The sequence below is a fragment of the Sceloporus occidentalis genome, unplaced genomic scaffold, assembly GCF_023333645.1.
Source record: "Sceloporus occidentalis isolate IW3139 unplaced genomic scaffold, rSceOcc1.0.p SCAF_45, whole genome shotgun sequence".
Taxonomy (NCBI): Eukaryota; Metazoa; Chordata; class Lepidosauria; order Squamata; family Phrynosomatidae; genus Sceloporus; species Sceloporus occidentalis.
This window is the reverse complement of record NW_028317025.1, coordinates 3,555,251-3,572,092: the sequence shown is the minus strand read 5'-3', so window position 1 is coordinate 3,572,092 and position 16,842 is coordinate 3,555,251. Positions and strand designations below refer to the sequence as shown.

The following is a 16,842-nucleotide window of genomic DNA, read 5'->3' as shown; positions in this document are numbered from 1 at the left end:
GGCTATCTGTGATGACGCACCTCCCTTTGCTCAGGTTGGCGGGAAGGCAAGAGGTGGGAACTGGTTCCTAAGGCACCTCCTGTTCCTGCTGAAAAGCAGCTCACTCAACCAATAAGAGTACGGTATCCGTGCGTCACCAAACCGGTCGCCATTTTATGTGTATATGAGGCGGCTTCCCTGGCTCGTTTGGTTATTGCGGCGCCTCCTCTCCGTGCCGGGTGGTTGTTGTGTGTGCCATGGAAGGGTAAGTGATCGGGTAGGTAGGGTAGGAAGTTCGAGGGTTTAATAAGAATCTTCTAAACGTATATGTCTTTTTATTTACTTATTCAAAACGGTTTCTGCACTTTTTCGATATGTGGTGAAATAATATATATTTTATGTGTGTGGCGATTAGTTAGGTTTTAAATAACGTATTAGCGTACTGAACGTAAGAGGCAGCTTACTGGTGTTTGTCTTGTAAACTTTAAAGCCTTCGCTGTGTTAGTGTCGTGTATGTGTTGAGTTGGCACTGGGTGGGGCGTTTAATGATGTGGGGCAGGTTTTAAGTGTAATTGTCGCAATCGTAAGGGTATACTTGACTCTCCATCTTTAACGCTACTCTAGGAGGGGGTGACTTGAGGTTTCCTTCCCGGGCCCCAGCCCGCGTGCTTTACCTGTGTGTTCAGAGTTTACCTGGTGCCCCCTCTGGCTGCCCCTGCATCTAGATCACAAGCCTCGCCCTCCCCCTATGCTGACTGGTTTACTTTTCTCTATGCGTGGTCCTAGAGGTTGTCTGCGTGAGCTGTTTTGGCCGCTTTAATTTCTGCGCGTTTTCGCAGGCTTTAAATTGTAGAAAGCCGCATTAATCGTAGTCAAGGAGGCGCTAGAGTTAAGGCTGTGGATTAAAAAAAAAAAAAAGTTTATAGTTGGTGTTTGCCTGCGTGTACAAAGTTCAGGTCTCTTTAGAGTCGCTCTTTTGTGGCTTCCGCCTGACTCCATTGTCTTGTGAATATGCCTCCTCCTGCTTCACAAAGGGGAGTGAGTTTAACTCGTTGGAAACTAGGGAGACGACGCTAGCGGACTGGCTTTATTTTTTGTTTGCGTCTATTTTTTCTGGATGGATTTTCTTTGTGTGGCTTTCACTAGAGCTGCTTTACATACGAATTTGCATAGACAGTGTTCAAGGTTTTATGAGGAATTTAGCCATCTTGTTCTCCCAGCAGATGTTCCCTGCTGGCTTTTGCATGTGTCCACAACGCATCAGTGCCTGTGTTGCCCATGTTAAGTGCCCATCCTCTATGATAAGGTTAAAAAGTGGACAGATTAGATGATTCACAAGTTCTGGATGCCATCAAAATCTGTTTTAATACTTAAAATGAGCTTCAGAACCGAGCCGGAATCCCGGTGTCAACAGTTATGTCGTGTTGCCTTGTCAGTGACTGCTTTTATGCCTTTGACTTGTCATGGTATTAATGCGTTTTCAACACAAGAGCCAATGCACGCAACTTTATAGACTGCTAATGTCACTTTTAATGTGTGTTGTGACAACTCCAGTTTTGTATATCTTATGTGACTTCATCATAACAGTAAACTGTATGTACATATATCTGCTGTCTATTGGGAAATCAATCCAATAGAATTTGGCATAAGTGGTCCATAACATCGGAATATTTTGTCTTTAAATTGAATAGAGGTTTGGAGCCTGTACATGGCGTAATGCATTTGGTTTGGGCAAATAGTTCCCTGCTTTCATTTTAACAACTCTGGCATGGCACACCTTTACTTTTTGTAGCATGTAATGTCAGTTGTACTCCTTAATACTTTGACTTCATGTGTTTATTATTAATGCTTGGCATTTCTGTGGAGTATGACTTGCTTCCACAAATTATATACTTTTAAATGTCTGGCCAGGCGTGAAGCTGCTGAACAGTTCTTCATATCCTTTATCTAACTCTACTAGTGTGCTTCCATGTATACAGAGGTGGTTTAAGACAAACACGCCTTCCATTTTGTGGTGGTGTGTGTGTCCGTTATAAACGATGTGCATGTTTAAAACATCCCTGTGTGAGCAGAGAACCTGTTTGACGAGTACTCTGTAACATGGATGACAATAGCTTGGCCAGGAGCATTTCCTGTAAATTTCAACACACACTGCTCTGGCTGCTGTGTAATGTTTCCTGCGCTTGAGGCCCTGGGAGCAGAGCTTTAAACCTGATATCGCATTACCCCCATGTTTTGTACTGTTCTCTTGCTCTACTATTGCAGAGGGTGACCCACCTAAACTGTATCAATCTATGATGCTTTCAGAGTGATGCCCTCCGCTGTAACATTACATTTTCTTTTTCTTCCACAGAATTGTCCAAGATATAACAGTTGGTACAAAGGTAAGACCTTTCCACTTGTGGCAGATTATTGGTTCAGTAGTTTTGTAACCTTTCATATTCTTTGTACAAGTCTGTTTTAGTTTGGATGCCATAAAAACCTCAGTCCCCATGTGTAGCTAACCAAACTATATTGGGAAGGAAGACCTGAACTGTAACTTCTGGCACACATACCTATATTGGAAACAAAAAAGCAGTTTCTACTCTCTGCAAAACTGCACTTTTTCCCTTCTCTTTCCTCTTGGTAAAGGGGGTGGGGGTGTGTGGTATTTAAGGCTGCCATCCTTCACCCTGGTTGTGTTTACAGCACAAAACTGCCTCGTAGAGTGATGACTGGCCCTGTTACCGTGGCATTGGTAATTATCACTTCGCTGTTTGCCAAGCTAGTTCTTCGCTAAAGTAGTACCGGCATGCATGCAGTTTGAGAAATGCATTAACGCACTTATGCTCTCCCTGCAAGTGTGAACCCAGCGCTGCCAAGGGTAAACAAAAGGTAGGGTTTAACCCCAAAGTAGTGTTTACCAATAGAAGCAGTATTTCAGTTTAAGTTGAATGATCGCTTTCTTCATTCTAATGCAAAGTCCTGTAGAATTGTTCTACAAAGTTTCTTTCGGATGATAATGGCCCAGTTAATGAAGTGTTATGAGGGCGTTTTGTGTGGGAGTGCCTTAATTACAGCAGACGTTTAATCTTGGTTAACTGACACACATTCCAGACTGCCCCACCCTGTATTTATAGCACCGGTTTATTTTTCTAGGTGTTGCCATAGCACAGCCTTAAGGGGGGAGGTGCACCATTAAAGTTTAACCACAGCCTTAAAGTTGCTTACCTAACACTACAACACAAATTCTGTTTAAAATGGCAGAAGCCATATTAACGTCTGTCTGCAGAACCTTCCTTGAGTATTCCGTCCTTAACATTTCTCCTTTGATAGATTGGTGCTCTAGTTCAGGCAGTCTGTGGTGTGTGTATAACAGAACTTGATTGCATGGACCAGTGGTGCATTGAGACACAGATCTCTGCGTCAGTTAAGTCCTTAACTACAAGAGCGTGCTACATGGAGTTTATTAAAGAAATGTATGAGTAGTAACAGATGGGTAACAATGGTACTTTACATGTTAGAACTCTTTTTATTCTGTATCTCTTGCATATATTATTTCTAATTGTTCCTGGTTAGAAATTCCATACTAGACCTGTAACAGATGCTTTGACAATGGCTATATGTATCTTGCAACGTAACCCTTGTAGGAGAAGTGTATAACCTGATAGGGTATTGTTAGTCTGTAACTTTATGCCTGTTCTGTTATCTGTGTGCCTCTGGTGATCTCATTGAGAATGGATTGTAAATAATTAAGGTGCTGGATTTTGCCCTAGCTTGTATGTGATGTTTACTAATTGATAAGAGCGCAGTATATTTTAACCCCTTCTTCACTGAGTTTTGTGCCCCATAACCTGAGACTTTCTAGCACCCTTACACTGTCTAATTTGGACCAATTGGCTGCCCACCAGCTCAAAATACTCCCAAGAAAGTTGATATTTTTGTAGAGCAGACAAAGAGATGTAACATGTTCGTTGCATTCCCCCCCCCCACCAGCCATGACTTGTTTAGAATGTTTAGGGGAGTGCACAGGTTACATGTAACTGCTCAGAAACCCACCAAAATGTATTCAGCTGCATCTCCTGACTACAGAAATACCCCACATGCATCGGTTTTTGTATGTTTTAAATCTACAGGGCATGTCAATATCACTGCATCAGCTCACAGAAATTAAAGGGTTGAGTAGTAGTTCACTATTTTCTCAAGAATGCTAGCCTTTGCTTCTCGTGCATCTACTTTTGTGGGTTACAACTCCCATTACCCTTCAACGTGACTGAGGGTCCAGAGCCATCAGCCCATTAAAAAAAAAAAAAAAGGGGGGGGGGGGGTAATGTCTGATCCCCCTGCATGACAAGAGGGGTCAGACGGTTTTTTCCAATGTTCCAGCCTATCTGCCTATAGATCAGCTGGCAACCTGTAGGCACATATTTTGTGTGGCACTTGTTACACATGAGTGGAAGTCTTTTGTAATTGCACAAATTCTCCGATGTGAGGGAGCATGATTGGCGGTTCCTGAAGACTGCCTTGAGTGCGAGGCGGTCCCCAGCAACAGTCAATTTTTGTTATTTAATAAACTTTATGTAGTATCGTGTACGGTCTCTGACTCGGCTGCACTTACTAAACATGAATGGATACTCTCATCATTGAGAACAAGAGATGATCCATTTATAATGGAAATAACAGTGTCTGTCCCTGCTCAGTGATAAATGACTCCAATGCAGTAAGTGGACTTTGTCCCCGCTGGCACGTGGGGGTATAATTTGAGGTTCCTATTGTACACTGCCTTTACCTCAAACTTTTTTGTAAGTATTGCTTTAATCTGCTAGTCAGCAGGTAGTTGCAATACCAGATGTTATAATTTTTTTTTTATTTTTAGGTCCATCTCATTCAACTCCTTTTTATCCCTCAACCTTTTATAAGGCTTATTTTCTTATCAAAGATGTAACACCTGCTTACACTAACAGCACTTTTTATTATTATTATATATATATATATATCAAGTAATTGCTTACATTTAAAATCTATATCTTTTCTTTTTCTCCAGCGGGGATCTGACGAGCTTTTTTCTTGTGTTACTAACGGACCCTTTATCATGAGCAACTCTGCTTCTGCAGGTAAAACTTCCTTTCTCTTTGGTGTACTTTTCAGCTTCTTCATAGCCTCTAATCTACATGGTTGTGGTATTTTTTTGTCTACTTCAATGGTACTTGGCTTTTTACTATACAATCGATCATTTGCAAACAATAAAAAAAAAAAAAAAAATCATTCTCAATAGGAGTAGGTATTGAATGCTGGCATGGTATTCGTGGCCCTGTAGGGTTCTCAATGGCATGGCAAGCCATGACCATTATATGGGATGACAACTGATTAATGGCATTTGCTGATAACATACTTTAGATCACTTCACACTCTTTAACATTTAAGATACCCTGACCTGGCAAGCAAGTTTTCTGAAGTATCTTACTACTTGCATTGATAAAGCTTTTCTCACTTAGTGGGAACACTTCAACAATCATGTTCATTTGAATGCATGTGGGGGCAGGACAGCATTTAAAGAGTAAGTGCCATGGGGAAATCTTTGACTGTAAAATAAAGTTCTGTATACTGCTATATAATCTTTGACTGAAACCTTGCATATATTTTAATAAACTATATGCATGCCTGGAAATTGCTGTTGTCACTGGTGATGTTTCGAGTGACTTTCCCCACTCACACTGAACAAGTGCTGTACTCTCCACCAGGCAGACTTGTGTGTGTTCCCATATGTTTACAGGGCCAATCTGAACTTCAGCACGGATGTTCTCTTGTATTAAATGAATGCGTTTTTTCTTACAGCTAATGGGAATGATAGTAAGAAATTCAAAGGAGACACCAGAAGTGTAGGTGTTGGCTCTAGAGTTATACATGTCCGCAAACTACCAATAGATGTTACTGAAGCTGAAGTCATATCCCTTGGGCTTCCCTTTGGTAAAGTTACCAACCTCTTGATGCTCAAAGGCAAAAACCAGGTACAAATTGACAGCAAAATCTTTGGATACCATAACACAGTTGGGGTAGCCTAACTTTCTTGTTGGAGCTGCTCAGTACTCTTCAATAAGTTTGTTTGAATTCCTTTTATTCCTATTTATATTCTTTAGGCATTCCTGGAAATGAACACAGAAGAAGCTGCCAATACCATGGTGAGTTACTTCACCACAGTCACTCCAGTCTTGAGAAGCCAACCCATCTACATTCAGTACTCAAACCACAAGGAACTGAAAACGGATAACTCTCCCAACCAAGCGGTAAGTAAACAATATTAACGTTTGGAATACCGTATTGGCTCGAATATAGGCTGCACTTTTTCCCCCCACTTTAAGTCTTTAAAGTGGGGGTGCGGCCTATATTCGGAGTCTAGCGCCTGATGCCTGGTACATGCAGTCCCGGGCGGGCAGCGGGGTTAGGATACAGACCCCCCTCGCAGCGGTGCAGGGGACCTGTATCCTTCTCTTGGATGTGCCCAGACAGCCTCCCCTGCCAGCACTTCCCACGGGGGGAGTGCCGGCACGGGAGATTGTCTAAGCGCATTGCGCAGACGTTCACCGGCAGCGACGATGCGCGTTAAGAGCCTCCGCTGCCGGCACGTCTGACGTGCCGGCAGCGGAAGTTGAATAGGTGTTATGTGTAGATATCCCCCGTGGAGTCTGCACCGGTAAGTCTGGCGGGGGGGGCATCTTGGGAACAGAGTGGCAGCATATCTCGGGGGGGGGGGGGGGCAGCATATCTAAGGGGGGCCAGAAACTTTTTTTCATTAAAAAAGCACCTAACTTTTAGGGTGCGGCCTATATCCGAGCCAATACGGTATATCAACCAACAAATTTTTACTCTTAAGGTTTCCCATCTATGCAACCACCATTAGATTTAGTCATATGTCTTAAGGACAGATTTAAATGGAGACTACATTCATCATGCATGCTCTAATGGCTTTGTTACAAGTGCTCTTGCATTGAGGGGTTGTGCAGTATTCCCCCAGCTACTTGGCTTGTAGAAGATGCGTTCGGCCAAACACATCGCCTTTTCTGGCCCTGAGGTGTTATCTCAGTCTTCTGACACAAGTGCTGTCATAGTGTAATGTTTAAAAGCCAGCCTTTTCTGTCATTTTCTTATTCTCGGTCTCTTGCACACATTCTTGCTTTGTCTGTCTGGTGTGCATATTCTCATTTTTGTTTTTCTCTCATTCAAGAGGGCACAAGCGGCTCTGCAAGCTGTGAATTCTGTCCAGTCTGGAAATATAGCATTGGCTGCTTCTGCAACAGCGGTGGATGCTGGCATGGCAATGTCAGGGCAGAGTCCTGTATTGAGAGTTATTGTGGAAAATCTCTTCTATCCAGTAACACTGGATGTATTACATCAGGTAAGATTGCTAATGATTGATGTGCCAAGAGCTATTTTAAAGGTTATATTTTCGATTGGGAATCTAAATATTTTACCATTTATCATAGATATTCTCAAAATTTGGCACTGTATTGAAAATAATCACATTCACAAAGAATAACCAGTTCCAAGCGTTACTGCAGTATGGTGATCCTATGAGTGCCCAGCATGCCAAAATTGTAAGTATCTAAACTTACCGCTTAAATTTGTATCTTTTTGTATGACTATAGGTTGGTGTCTAATTCACAAAGAGCAAATCAGAAATGTATTTATGCAGCTTTAGAACACCTTACTGCGCTTGTCATTCTTTTCTAACGTATTTTCTCCCTCCTCAGACACTTGATGGACAGAATATATACAATGCGTGCTGCACGTTACGAATTGACTTTTCAAAACTAACAAGCCTTAATGTAAAGTACAACAATGATAAGAGCCGTGATTATACACGTCCAGATCTTCCTTCTGGGGATGGACAACCCTCCCTGGATCAGACCATTGCTGCCTTTGGTTAGTGAATGTGCACTTTGTTTTTCATTTTTCAAACTTGCACGTCTTGTATAACATGCTTTTTAACTGTACGTATTTTAATCTTATTCCATGGTACCAACATACTTTTCATCTCTGTACACCAACAGGAGCCCCAGGGCTGATCTCTGCCAATCCCTACGCAAGCGCTGGTTTCCCTCCAACATTTGCTTTCCCCCAAGGTAATCATCTGAATTTGTATGTTTTGTTTACAATGTGTTTCAAATTACATTGTTCACTGGACCAACACTGGCAGCTTCTCTGCAGTATGAAGGGCGGGCAGGCTTGTATAATTCAGCAGCAGATGGAGGAATTGTCCTTTCACAATGTGAAGTGAAGGAGTTGAAACACAACTACTCCAAATCCTCCCTTTAGCGTGTAGACACCATTCCCCCATATAGCTGCCAGTTTTTCCTTTTTTTTTTTTTTTCTTCCAGAAATCCACTGCACAGATAAAGGCATGCATTCATTGGCTCCCAAAATATTTCTCGCCAGGCTACAGAATTGAAGCCGGGTAGATTAAGGCTCAACAAACCCTCAGGGTTTTGTGTTGCTGCCATCATGAATCCAGTGTAGTGGGTGCCTTGAGGCGCCCAGCGGGTACACAGTACCCTGCTGGTCACCTCATGCCTCTTGCTAGTGTCTTACATAGTGTTGGTGTATGGCAAGACTGGACAAACACTGGTGCCAGGTTCCATAATAAAGTGTGTGTATAAAGGAAAGACTCCTAGGTCCAAGCCAAATTTGTTGACCCCCCCTGCAGTTGAAGTCCATGCACTTCAATAAGATGCTATCGGTCTGGCAAGGCTAGAACCAGACTGCTTAGTGTTTCATACACTGCAGAGCTCTAAATTGGTAAAAGACCAACTATATGGAATCTTTTATTCTTGGTATTGACTTGGTTATATCTTTTGAAGGGAAACATAGTTACTGAACCAAAGGTATGTTAACGAGAGGCTTGAGCTTCCTTTAAATAAGGCTTGCTGTAGTATTGTAAATGGAATCTAGAAATGTTTCTGCTATATAAAATTGCTATAACTGTGTACCTCTGCCCTAGGTGTACATGGTACTCTTACACCACTGACCTTGCCCAGTGCTGCTGCAGCCGCCGCAGCTGCTGGGAGACTGGGTATTCCTGGTCTAGGATTACCTGGGAACGCTGTTCTGCTGGTTAGCAATCTAAGTCCAGAGGTTAGTAGTCTTTTAACTTGAAGAATTTACTCCAGGAAATGAGTAAAGTACCATTTTGCTTCTACTGTAAATGATTTCTTTTTGCACTTTGGTGTTAGCTGTCCTTGTTTTCACTCTGTTTCTGGCCTTGCCACAAACACTCACACGCTAATGTTCTCCAGTGCTTTTAATTACTTTTGCAACTAACATATTTAACATGCCACTTTAATAGTAAATGTGAACCCAGTATTATGTGGACAGAATGTGATGGGGTTTTCTTTTTTGTTCCTGCATGTCTACAGCTTACTCTATTCTTGATTAAGCATATCCTAGCATCTACCATTCAATTCTTCAGAATACATTTCAGCTTTAAACAAATGTGGGCTGACTAGTTTGCTGGCATGCATGTTGTCTGAATTTCTTGGTAGCTTGTAATATATACTGAAGCCTGTCCATATAAGAAATGCTTCTGCCTCTGGGGAAAAAATTGGCATTAAGTGCCAAATCTATAATCAAGAGATGTTTATTGAAATATATGCAGTGGACCCTTGAAATTAAATGTAGTCCCATTCTCAACTGCTAATTAAGGGGCGTGGTGCATTTATTTTGAGGGAATTCTACCCTGGAAGTTACTGAACTATAATGGCTTTGGTCATTATTGCCCACAAAAAAAATTCCTAAGTAGTCTTAGTTGCGAGGTTAAAGAAACAATATTGACCTCTCACAGGACTTTTAAAATGGAAGCATGGGATGTTGGTAAAGACCCTTGTCATTTTGTGAAGCATTAATCTGAAGTGGTGCATTGAAAACCATTTATTCTGCATGAATATTTTCTGTTCTACAAACTTAAATTCTTTTCAGTGTGTACAATTCTTCATCATATTAAACAGTCACTGTCTTAATACATTAGAAAGCTTTTAAGCCCTTTAAACTTATGAACTCTACATATTTCTTTTTATATATTTACTGACTTGTGTTTTGCAACTTTTTTTTTCTTTTCCTCCCATTCCTTTTTTTTTTTTTTTCTCTCCTTGATCCGGAATTTCTTTGCCAACTGACTGCACGGCAACCTCTGCTTCCTGTTGTGCTTGAAACAAACAAAAAAAATATAAACTATCCCTTCCAAAACAAACCCAAACACCCTGCTGTCTGGATCCAAACTATCCTTCAAAATATTAACCACCTTGAATATCATCCGTCAACTGCTCCTACCACTTCTCCGGTGACACCTTCCTCGTGGACCATTTCTGCAAGCTGTGCTCTCCCCCTCGGCTCCCTTTCTCTACCCCTGTCCCTTCGCTGCCTTGCTCTGCTGTTCTTTAAAGAGAGTTACACCCCAATGCCTCTTTATTCTTTTCGGTATGTTTCGCACTTTTTTTATTACTATTTTTCATTTTGTGTTCAATGTACATTTGTGGGTGGGATCAGCATGCACTTTATTTTGTTTGGTTGTTTGCACATTTAAAAATATATATACATATCAGTTTATCATATTTTATACAGGGCATAAATATGTGCCCTTTTACCATTTTAAATGCATGTTTGGAACTGTACTATATTTTTTGTTCCAGCATGCCGGGTTTTTTTTCTATCTCTTTATTGGAATTGTCTCTTAGGCACTACTTGATTAACATGCCCAGTGGGCTGTTAAAGATTTAATGACACTGGCTGCATTGATATTATGCATTAAGAAATGCCTTGACCAGTACTGGCGTGAATAGATACACAGAACTTTAACATTAATCTCTCGAAATACACCTCGGTTGGTAAAATGAACACAGTACATTGGCTCAGGGGCTAATAGCATTTCACTGTTCCTGTGCTATGATAAGAGAACTTTTCTAAAGTTTTGCATGTTAATATTGAAGCAACGGTCAATAACAGGCTGCAGACAGCTATCAATTTTTTAGCATTGAGTTTTGAGTTTGTCAAATTATTTAATTTGCGTTCTCAAACCCTATCTCCCAACCATCCCCCATGCTCTTCAGACATTAATTTTAGTTCGGAGGAAAGCTTGCAGTTTTGACTTATGTTTGTACTTTTACCGTGTGTGTGTGTGCGCATTCTGCATAGAACACTTGTAGTGCTCCAGCATGTTACAGAACTTGAACTATGATTTCATCAAAAGCCTTAATTCTCATAAACCAAGCCATTTCATAGCTGCAAACATATTTTTTTCTGCAGTTGCACATATGCTTTGTGGTGGGTGTGTGCAGAGTCTGATTTGCTGTCAGTGTTAATTGGTGTATAAAATGAATATTTGCAATTTTTCTTTTTAAGGGGTGTATGGTGATGTACATAGAGTGAAAATTCTCTTTAACAAGAAGGAGAATGCCCTTGTGCAGATGGCAGATGGCAATCAGGCTCAGCTTGGTAAGAATATTATGGGTACAGTCTTACAGAAAAAGTAAATGTGCACATCTAGTATACTTATCATAGTCGTATACTATGATAAAGGGGTTGGATAGAAATATGCATTTAACATGAAAATAGGGCTGCGGTGACCTTCTGGTAACCGATAAATTGTTAATCTTATGCTTTTTAATACAGCCATGAGTCATTTAAACGGTCAGCGGCTCCATGGAAAACCTCTTCGTATCACTATGTCTAAGCATCATACGGTGCAGTTGCCCAGGGAGGGACAAGAAGATCAAGGCTTGACTAAAGACTATAGCAGTTCCCCTCTCCATCGCTTCAAGAAACCAGGCTCCAAAAACTTCCAGAACATCTTCCCTCCCTCTGCAACCTTACATCTTTCCAACATACCGTAAGTGTTTTATTTTTAAAAATACTAGTAGATGTGTGCATGTAGAGATTGTAACTGAGGTTTTTTTTCTTGTTTTTAGACCCTCTGTTACAGAAGAAGATATCAAGATGCTATTTTCAAATGGTGGATTCACAGTTAAAGGATTTAAATTCTTCCAGTAAGTTACATCCTAAGCCTGGAACTATGTTGATTGTGTGGAATTTTTATTTTTTAAATGTATGACTTTTTTTTTTTTTTTTTTTTTTTTTTTGTAGGAAGGACCGTAAGATGGCTCTTATCCAAATGGCATCAGTGGAAGAGGCCATAGAATCTTTAATTGAACTTCACAACCATGACATGGGGGAAAGCCATCATCTCCGTGTGTCCTTTTCTAAATCCACTATTTAAGGAGACAGTGGAGTTTTGCTAGACTTAATCCTGAGGAGTGTGGCTTCTATTTGCAGATGTCATTCTCGAGGACCTACTTCCATCATTCCAGAAAAGAAAAGCCACTTTATTGAGGAAAACGGCTCAAGTGTCCTTGCATAACCGATTTTATTTGAACTACACCACCACCCCTTTAAGAAATTTAACTTTTATTTTTATATACTTATTTTTTTTTTTTTTATTGTAAGGGCTGCATACTAGTTTACTAGTGGTAATGCACAGTGATGTCGTCTGACTCGAGGAGCATGCAAGAAAGCCTGCAGTGTAAAGTCCGACTTTTTTTTATATATATATATATTCCTGCAGTAGATCTGGTAATTTTGTTTGTAACCAACTTTTAGGTTATGCAGTGCCTTACTGTGTGAAATGTATCAATTTATCTAGCCGATATCTATATAGAACTTGTGTGTTGGATTCGTTGTGGCATTTCTTATATTTTTTTTTTATTTTTTTTGTGCCGCCGTGAGACCTACCAATATTTGCACTTTACTGCAAGTATTAGGTGGATGGTAAATGAGGCCATCGGTAGAGCTGTGTCTTGACAACCTCTGCAGCAATATGGCACAATGTTAATTGCAGTGACTTGGTATCTCTAGAAAAAAAAAAGCAGATGTCCTAGCATCTGATTTATGGTGGACTTCACCCCCCCAAAGCTAAATGGCTTTATTAATCATTCCTGGTAAATATAGACCAATTTTTTTTTATTTTTTTGGGGCTTGTTTTTTATCTGATTTCTCAGATGTGCAAATTGTACTGAGCTAAAGTGGTTGTATTACTGGCTCTATCTTAATTTTTTGTTTTGTATACATTCCTTTTTCGTGCCTTTTTTTTTTAGCAATCCGCATACACAAACCAGCAATGCCTTAAATCACTCCAGTGGGTGTGTAGCAGTCTGAAAACTTCAGGTTTATATTGAAATGATCGCGGACCAAATATAAGACTTAGTATGTACTGAACAATGGTCTTAATGCTCAGAACGTTTCTAGTACCTCTCACCAATCAAGAAATGTGGACCATAATCCCGTGAGCAGCAACAGGCCTCTATTACCCTGTTTTGTTTTTTTTTGGTCTTGTTATAATTCTTTGCAATATAAGAATAGGCAAGTACTATGTACAGGAATTTGAAATGAATTTTGTACTGTTTTTTTTTCATCCAGTCTTGCTGGTGGTAGGTGTTGCTTTTCAAGGGTTGGCTACCAAAAATCAAACTTGTGTAAGATTGTAGGCTTACAGCTTTTCCCAGTCCTCCCAGATTTAGTGCCTTACCAAACTAATTGTGTGTTTGTTTTTTTTTGTTTGCAACAGATGTTTAAGCCATGAACATTTATTTAAAGGTTTATCAGCAGATAGGACTGTGCCTCTCAGTATACTCTGGTTATTCATGCTATATACAAGAACTGTAAATATCTGTAGCCTTTTATATACATGTTAAACTGCAAAAGCCGCAATCAATTTTTTGATGGTTTAAAAAAAAATCTATTTTGATAACTTTTTGGAAAGATTACAGTATTGTGGGAAGTTGAGATGAGAAACGGCTAAAGAATTCCATTACCTCTAATCAAATGTTTGTATGGAAAAGATAAATTAAAAGTATTTTATAAGAAACATTTATACTTTCAGTAGATTATTCAATTATCAATCTGTTATCAGCCAGTATGTGTATGGGATTATAAAAATAAACTACTATATTCATTTCATTTATTTCCTATCTGTATGTTTTGATTCCCACGCTGGCTTTTTCATTGCATGCAGCTTCAGATCCTATGTATGTTTTACCTTTTTTTTTTGTTTGTTTTTTTTTTGTTCTGAATAACAATTGCAGAATCACAGCCGCATGAAAGCCAACACCCTTGATGTAAATGTTGACCCAATTGATGATCCCACTCTCTCGGATTTGTTTCCCCCCCCCCCCCCCCTCAAACTACCTTATACGAAACACTGGTTTGGGGGGTACACAAACTATTTGAAATTATTCTGTTTATTACAACGCAGGATTAGTTTTTCCTCATGTTTACTCATGAGCTGCTCAGAAAACTTTTCTTGTGTGATACTGAGCAGTGGCTGAATTGGCACCATGAAGTAGTGCTTAGGGGTGTGTGATATAATATATTATATCATATTTTAATCCCCCAAATACCAGTGAGGAGGAAAGCTGCTATCCGTAGCCAGGGCTACGTCGCCAACACCAACTGAATCTTCCACGCTTGGCAAACTTTTACCTCCTCGTGGATGGAAATCCTTGTATCTGTAGGATTGTCAAATCTTGACATTCACAGGTGATTAAGATGTGTAATATCCCACATGTAAGAGGTTTTTTATTTTAGAAAGGATCCCAACTTTTTACAGTTCAAAATGTGTTGGTAGACTTAGTAGGCCCTAGTGATCTTGCAACTCTAGTGTACCAAGTCTAGGGCTACCACTAACTATTATATTATGAAAATATCAATTGGGTTTGATCGAATAAAAAATAACCAGTTTTTAGCTTAAAACTTGACGAGGGGATCTTGGATGTTAATGATGGGAATGGGCACCCGGTCAGTCAGACGGGTGGGGAAGGAGTTTAATTTGGAGGGTGGGAGGGGGTTAATTATCAGATGTGCCAGAAGTCACCAGGCAACTTTTTAACAATTTGATTATCCATGGTAAAAAAAAAACCAACTCGGTAAACACTCAGTGGCCACCTTTAGGTACATCTGTTCTATTGCTTAACACAAATAGCTAATCAGCCAGTCGCATGGCAGCAACTCAATGCATTTAGGCATGTAGGTGTGGTCAGGACAACTTGCTGAAGTTCAAACTGGGCATCGGAAAAGGGGATTTAAGTGATGCTGAACACGGCATGGTTGTTGGTACGGGCTGGTCGGAGAACTTCAGAAACTGCTGATCTACTGGGTTTTTCACACACGTCTCCAAGAATGGTCCGGAACAGAAAAGAGAATATCCAGTGAGCAGCAGTTGTGTGGACGTAAATGCCTTGTTGATGTCCGAGGAGAATGGGCAGACTGGCTCGATATAACAAAAGGGGAAACAGTAACTCAAACGCTTGTTACAACCAAGGTATGCAGCGTATCGTCTCTGAACATGCAATATATCGGACCATGACGCAGATGGCCTACAGCAGCAGAAGACTAAATCGGGTCAGCTAAGAACAGGAAACGAAGGCTACAACTTGCACAGGGTCACCAAAATTGGACAATGGAAGACTGGAGCAACGTTGCTTTGTCTGAGGAGTCTCGATTCCAGATGTGACATTCAGGTTGCAGGATCAGACTGGCGTAAACATGAAAGCATCGATCCATCCTGTCCACCACTTCTGATAGCTACTTCCAGCAGGATAATTCACCTTGTCGCAAAGCTTACATCATATCATACTGGTTTCTTGAACATGACAATGAGTTCACTGTACTCCAATGGCCTCCAGTCACCAGATCTCAATCCAATAGAGTGTCTTTGGCATGTGGTGGAACGGGAGAGTCGCATCATGGATGTGCAGCCGACAAATCTGCAGCAACTGCGGGATGCATCATGTTTTATATGGACCAACATCTGAGGAATGTTTCCAGCACCGTATAGAAAGTATGCCACCAAGAATGAAGGCTGGTCTGAAGGCAAAAAGGGGTCCAAGGTGTATCTAATAAAGTGGCCCGTGAGTGTATACTGAAAATTCGTAAGGTGAGAATTGCCTTTTATGTGTTATGTCACATAATATATTCCATATCCAGTTATTGGGGATACAATTGCCTGTAAATATCAATATAACAGACACTCTATATATTCCCTGAAAGCATATCGTCTGGGTCATATATATATATATATATATATATATATATATATATATATATATATATATATATATACACACACACACATACGATGACTCTAGGACCCTAGATGGGGCAGAAAAAACGTGTTTATGTGTATATACGCATCAGATACCTTTTTTTTTTTTGTTTTTTTGTTTGTTTTTTATCCCATCTAATTTCCTATAAAAAAAAATAAATTTTTTTTAACCCCTTAACGACAATTGCCGGTCCTGACACGGAAAAGCATGTGCTTTACGACAATTGACGTGCCAGGACCGGCACATCTTTAAACGGGTGCAGAAAGCGATCTGTTTTCGCTTTCTGCACCCAAAAAACGTTGCTGAATGCCTCGACCTCGAGGCATTCAGCAACGCCGCGATCGGAACGAAGGGGCCATCTCTGGCCCCTCCACGGGGCGTCAACATCCGCCATACTTTGTATGGCGGCGGACGCCCGTTTTAAAAGCGTTTAGGAGGCGATCGACGATCGCCTCCTAAACTTAAATGGTGTCGCTGGAATGCCTCGATCAGGAGGCATCCAGCGACACCAAACACTTACCTTTCGATGGGCTGTGACCGCTCCGGAGAGCGGTCACAGCCGCAGCTGCCGATGATCTTCGCCATCAAGCAAGATGGCCGCTGCCCTGTAACAGGAACCAACAAATTTTAAAAGTTCGCTAGATGGTCCAGACCATCTAGAGAACTTTGGCTCCACTTGCAGGTTGAATACAGCTACTGCATTCACCATGCAAGTCAATGGAACCCAGCTTTCTAATCACAG

General features: G+C 40.7%; 1 protein-coding gene across 7 annotated transcripts; it reads left to right on the top strand.

Annotated features, from left to right (window-relative positions):
• The first annotated feature begins 236 nt into the window (after positions 1-236).
• On the top strand, positions 237-12,220 carry LOC149289485 (polypyrimidine tract-binding protein 1-like). 7 transcript variants are annotated; one of them, XM_089490481.1, is made up of 16 exons: positions 237-244; positions 2,333-2,363; positions 5,003-5,072; positions 5,794-5,966; positions 6,096-6,242; positions 7,181-7,351; positions 7,440-7,550; positions 7,707-7,878; positions 8,007-8,094; positions 8,666-8,670; positions 8,954-9,091; positions 10,396-10,425; positions 11,347-11,439; positions 11,617-11,833; positions 11,913-11,990; positions 12,088-12,220. In XM_089490481.1, the coding sequence occupies exons 1-16, from the start codon at positions 237-239 to the stop codon at positions 12,218-12,220; spliced, it is 1,665 nt and encodes a 554-aa protein (XP_089346607.1). The 7 variants fall into 7 exon arrangements, with proteins under 7 accessions (XP_089346607.1, XP_089346605.1, XP_089346608.1 ...); XM_089490479.1 differs by having other exon boundaries at positions 5,003-5,093; XM_089490482.1 differs by lacking the exon at positions 8,666-8,670 and having other exon boundaries at positions 8,016-8,081; positions 8,936-9,087; positions 10,392-10,425.
• Positions 12,221-16,842: the final 4,622 nt, after the last annotated feature.

Coding starts and splice junctions, on each gene's coding strand:
- LOC149289485 (XM_089490479.1), top strand. Junction 5,094..5,793: donor TAAAACTTCCTTTCTCTTTG/GTGTACTTTTCA, acceptor TTTTTCTTACAG/CTAATGGGAATGATAGTAAG. Junction 10,426..11,346: donor ATGCCTCTTTATTCTTTTCG/GTATGTTTCGCA, acceptor TTTCTTTTTAAG/GGGTGTATGGTGATGTACAT.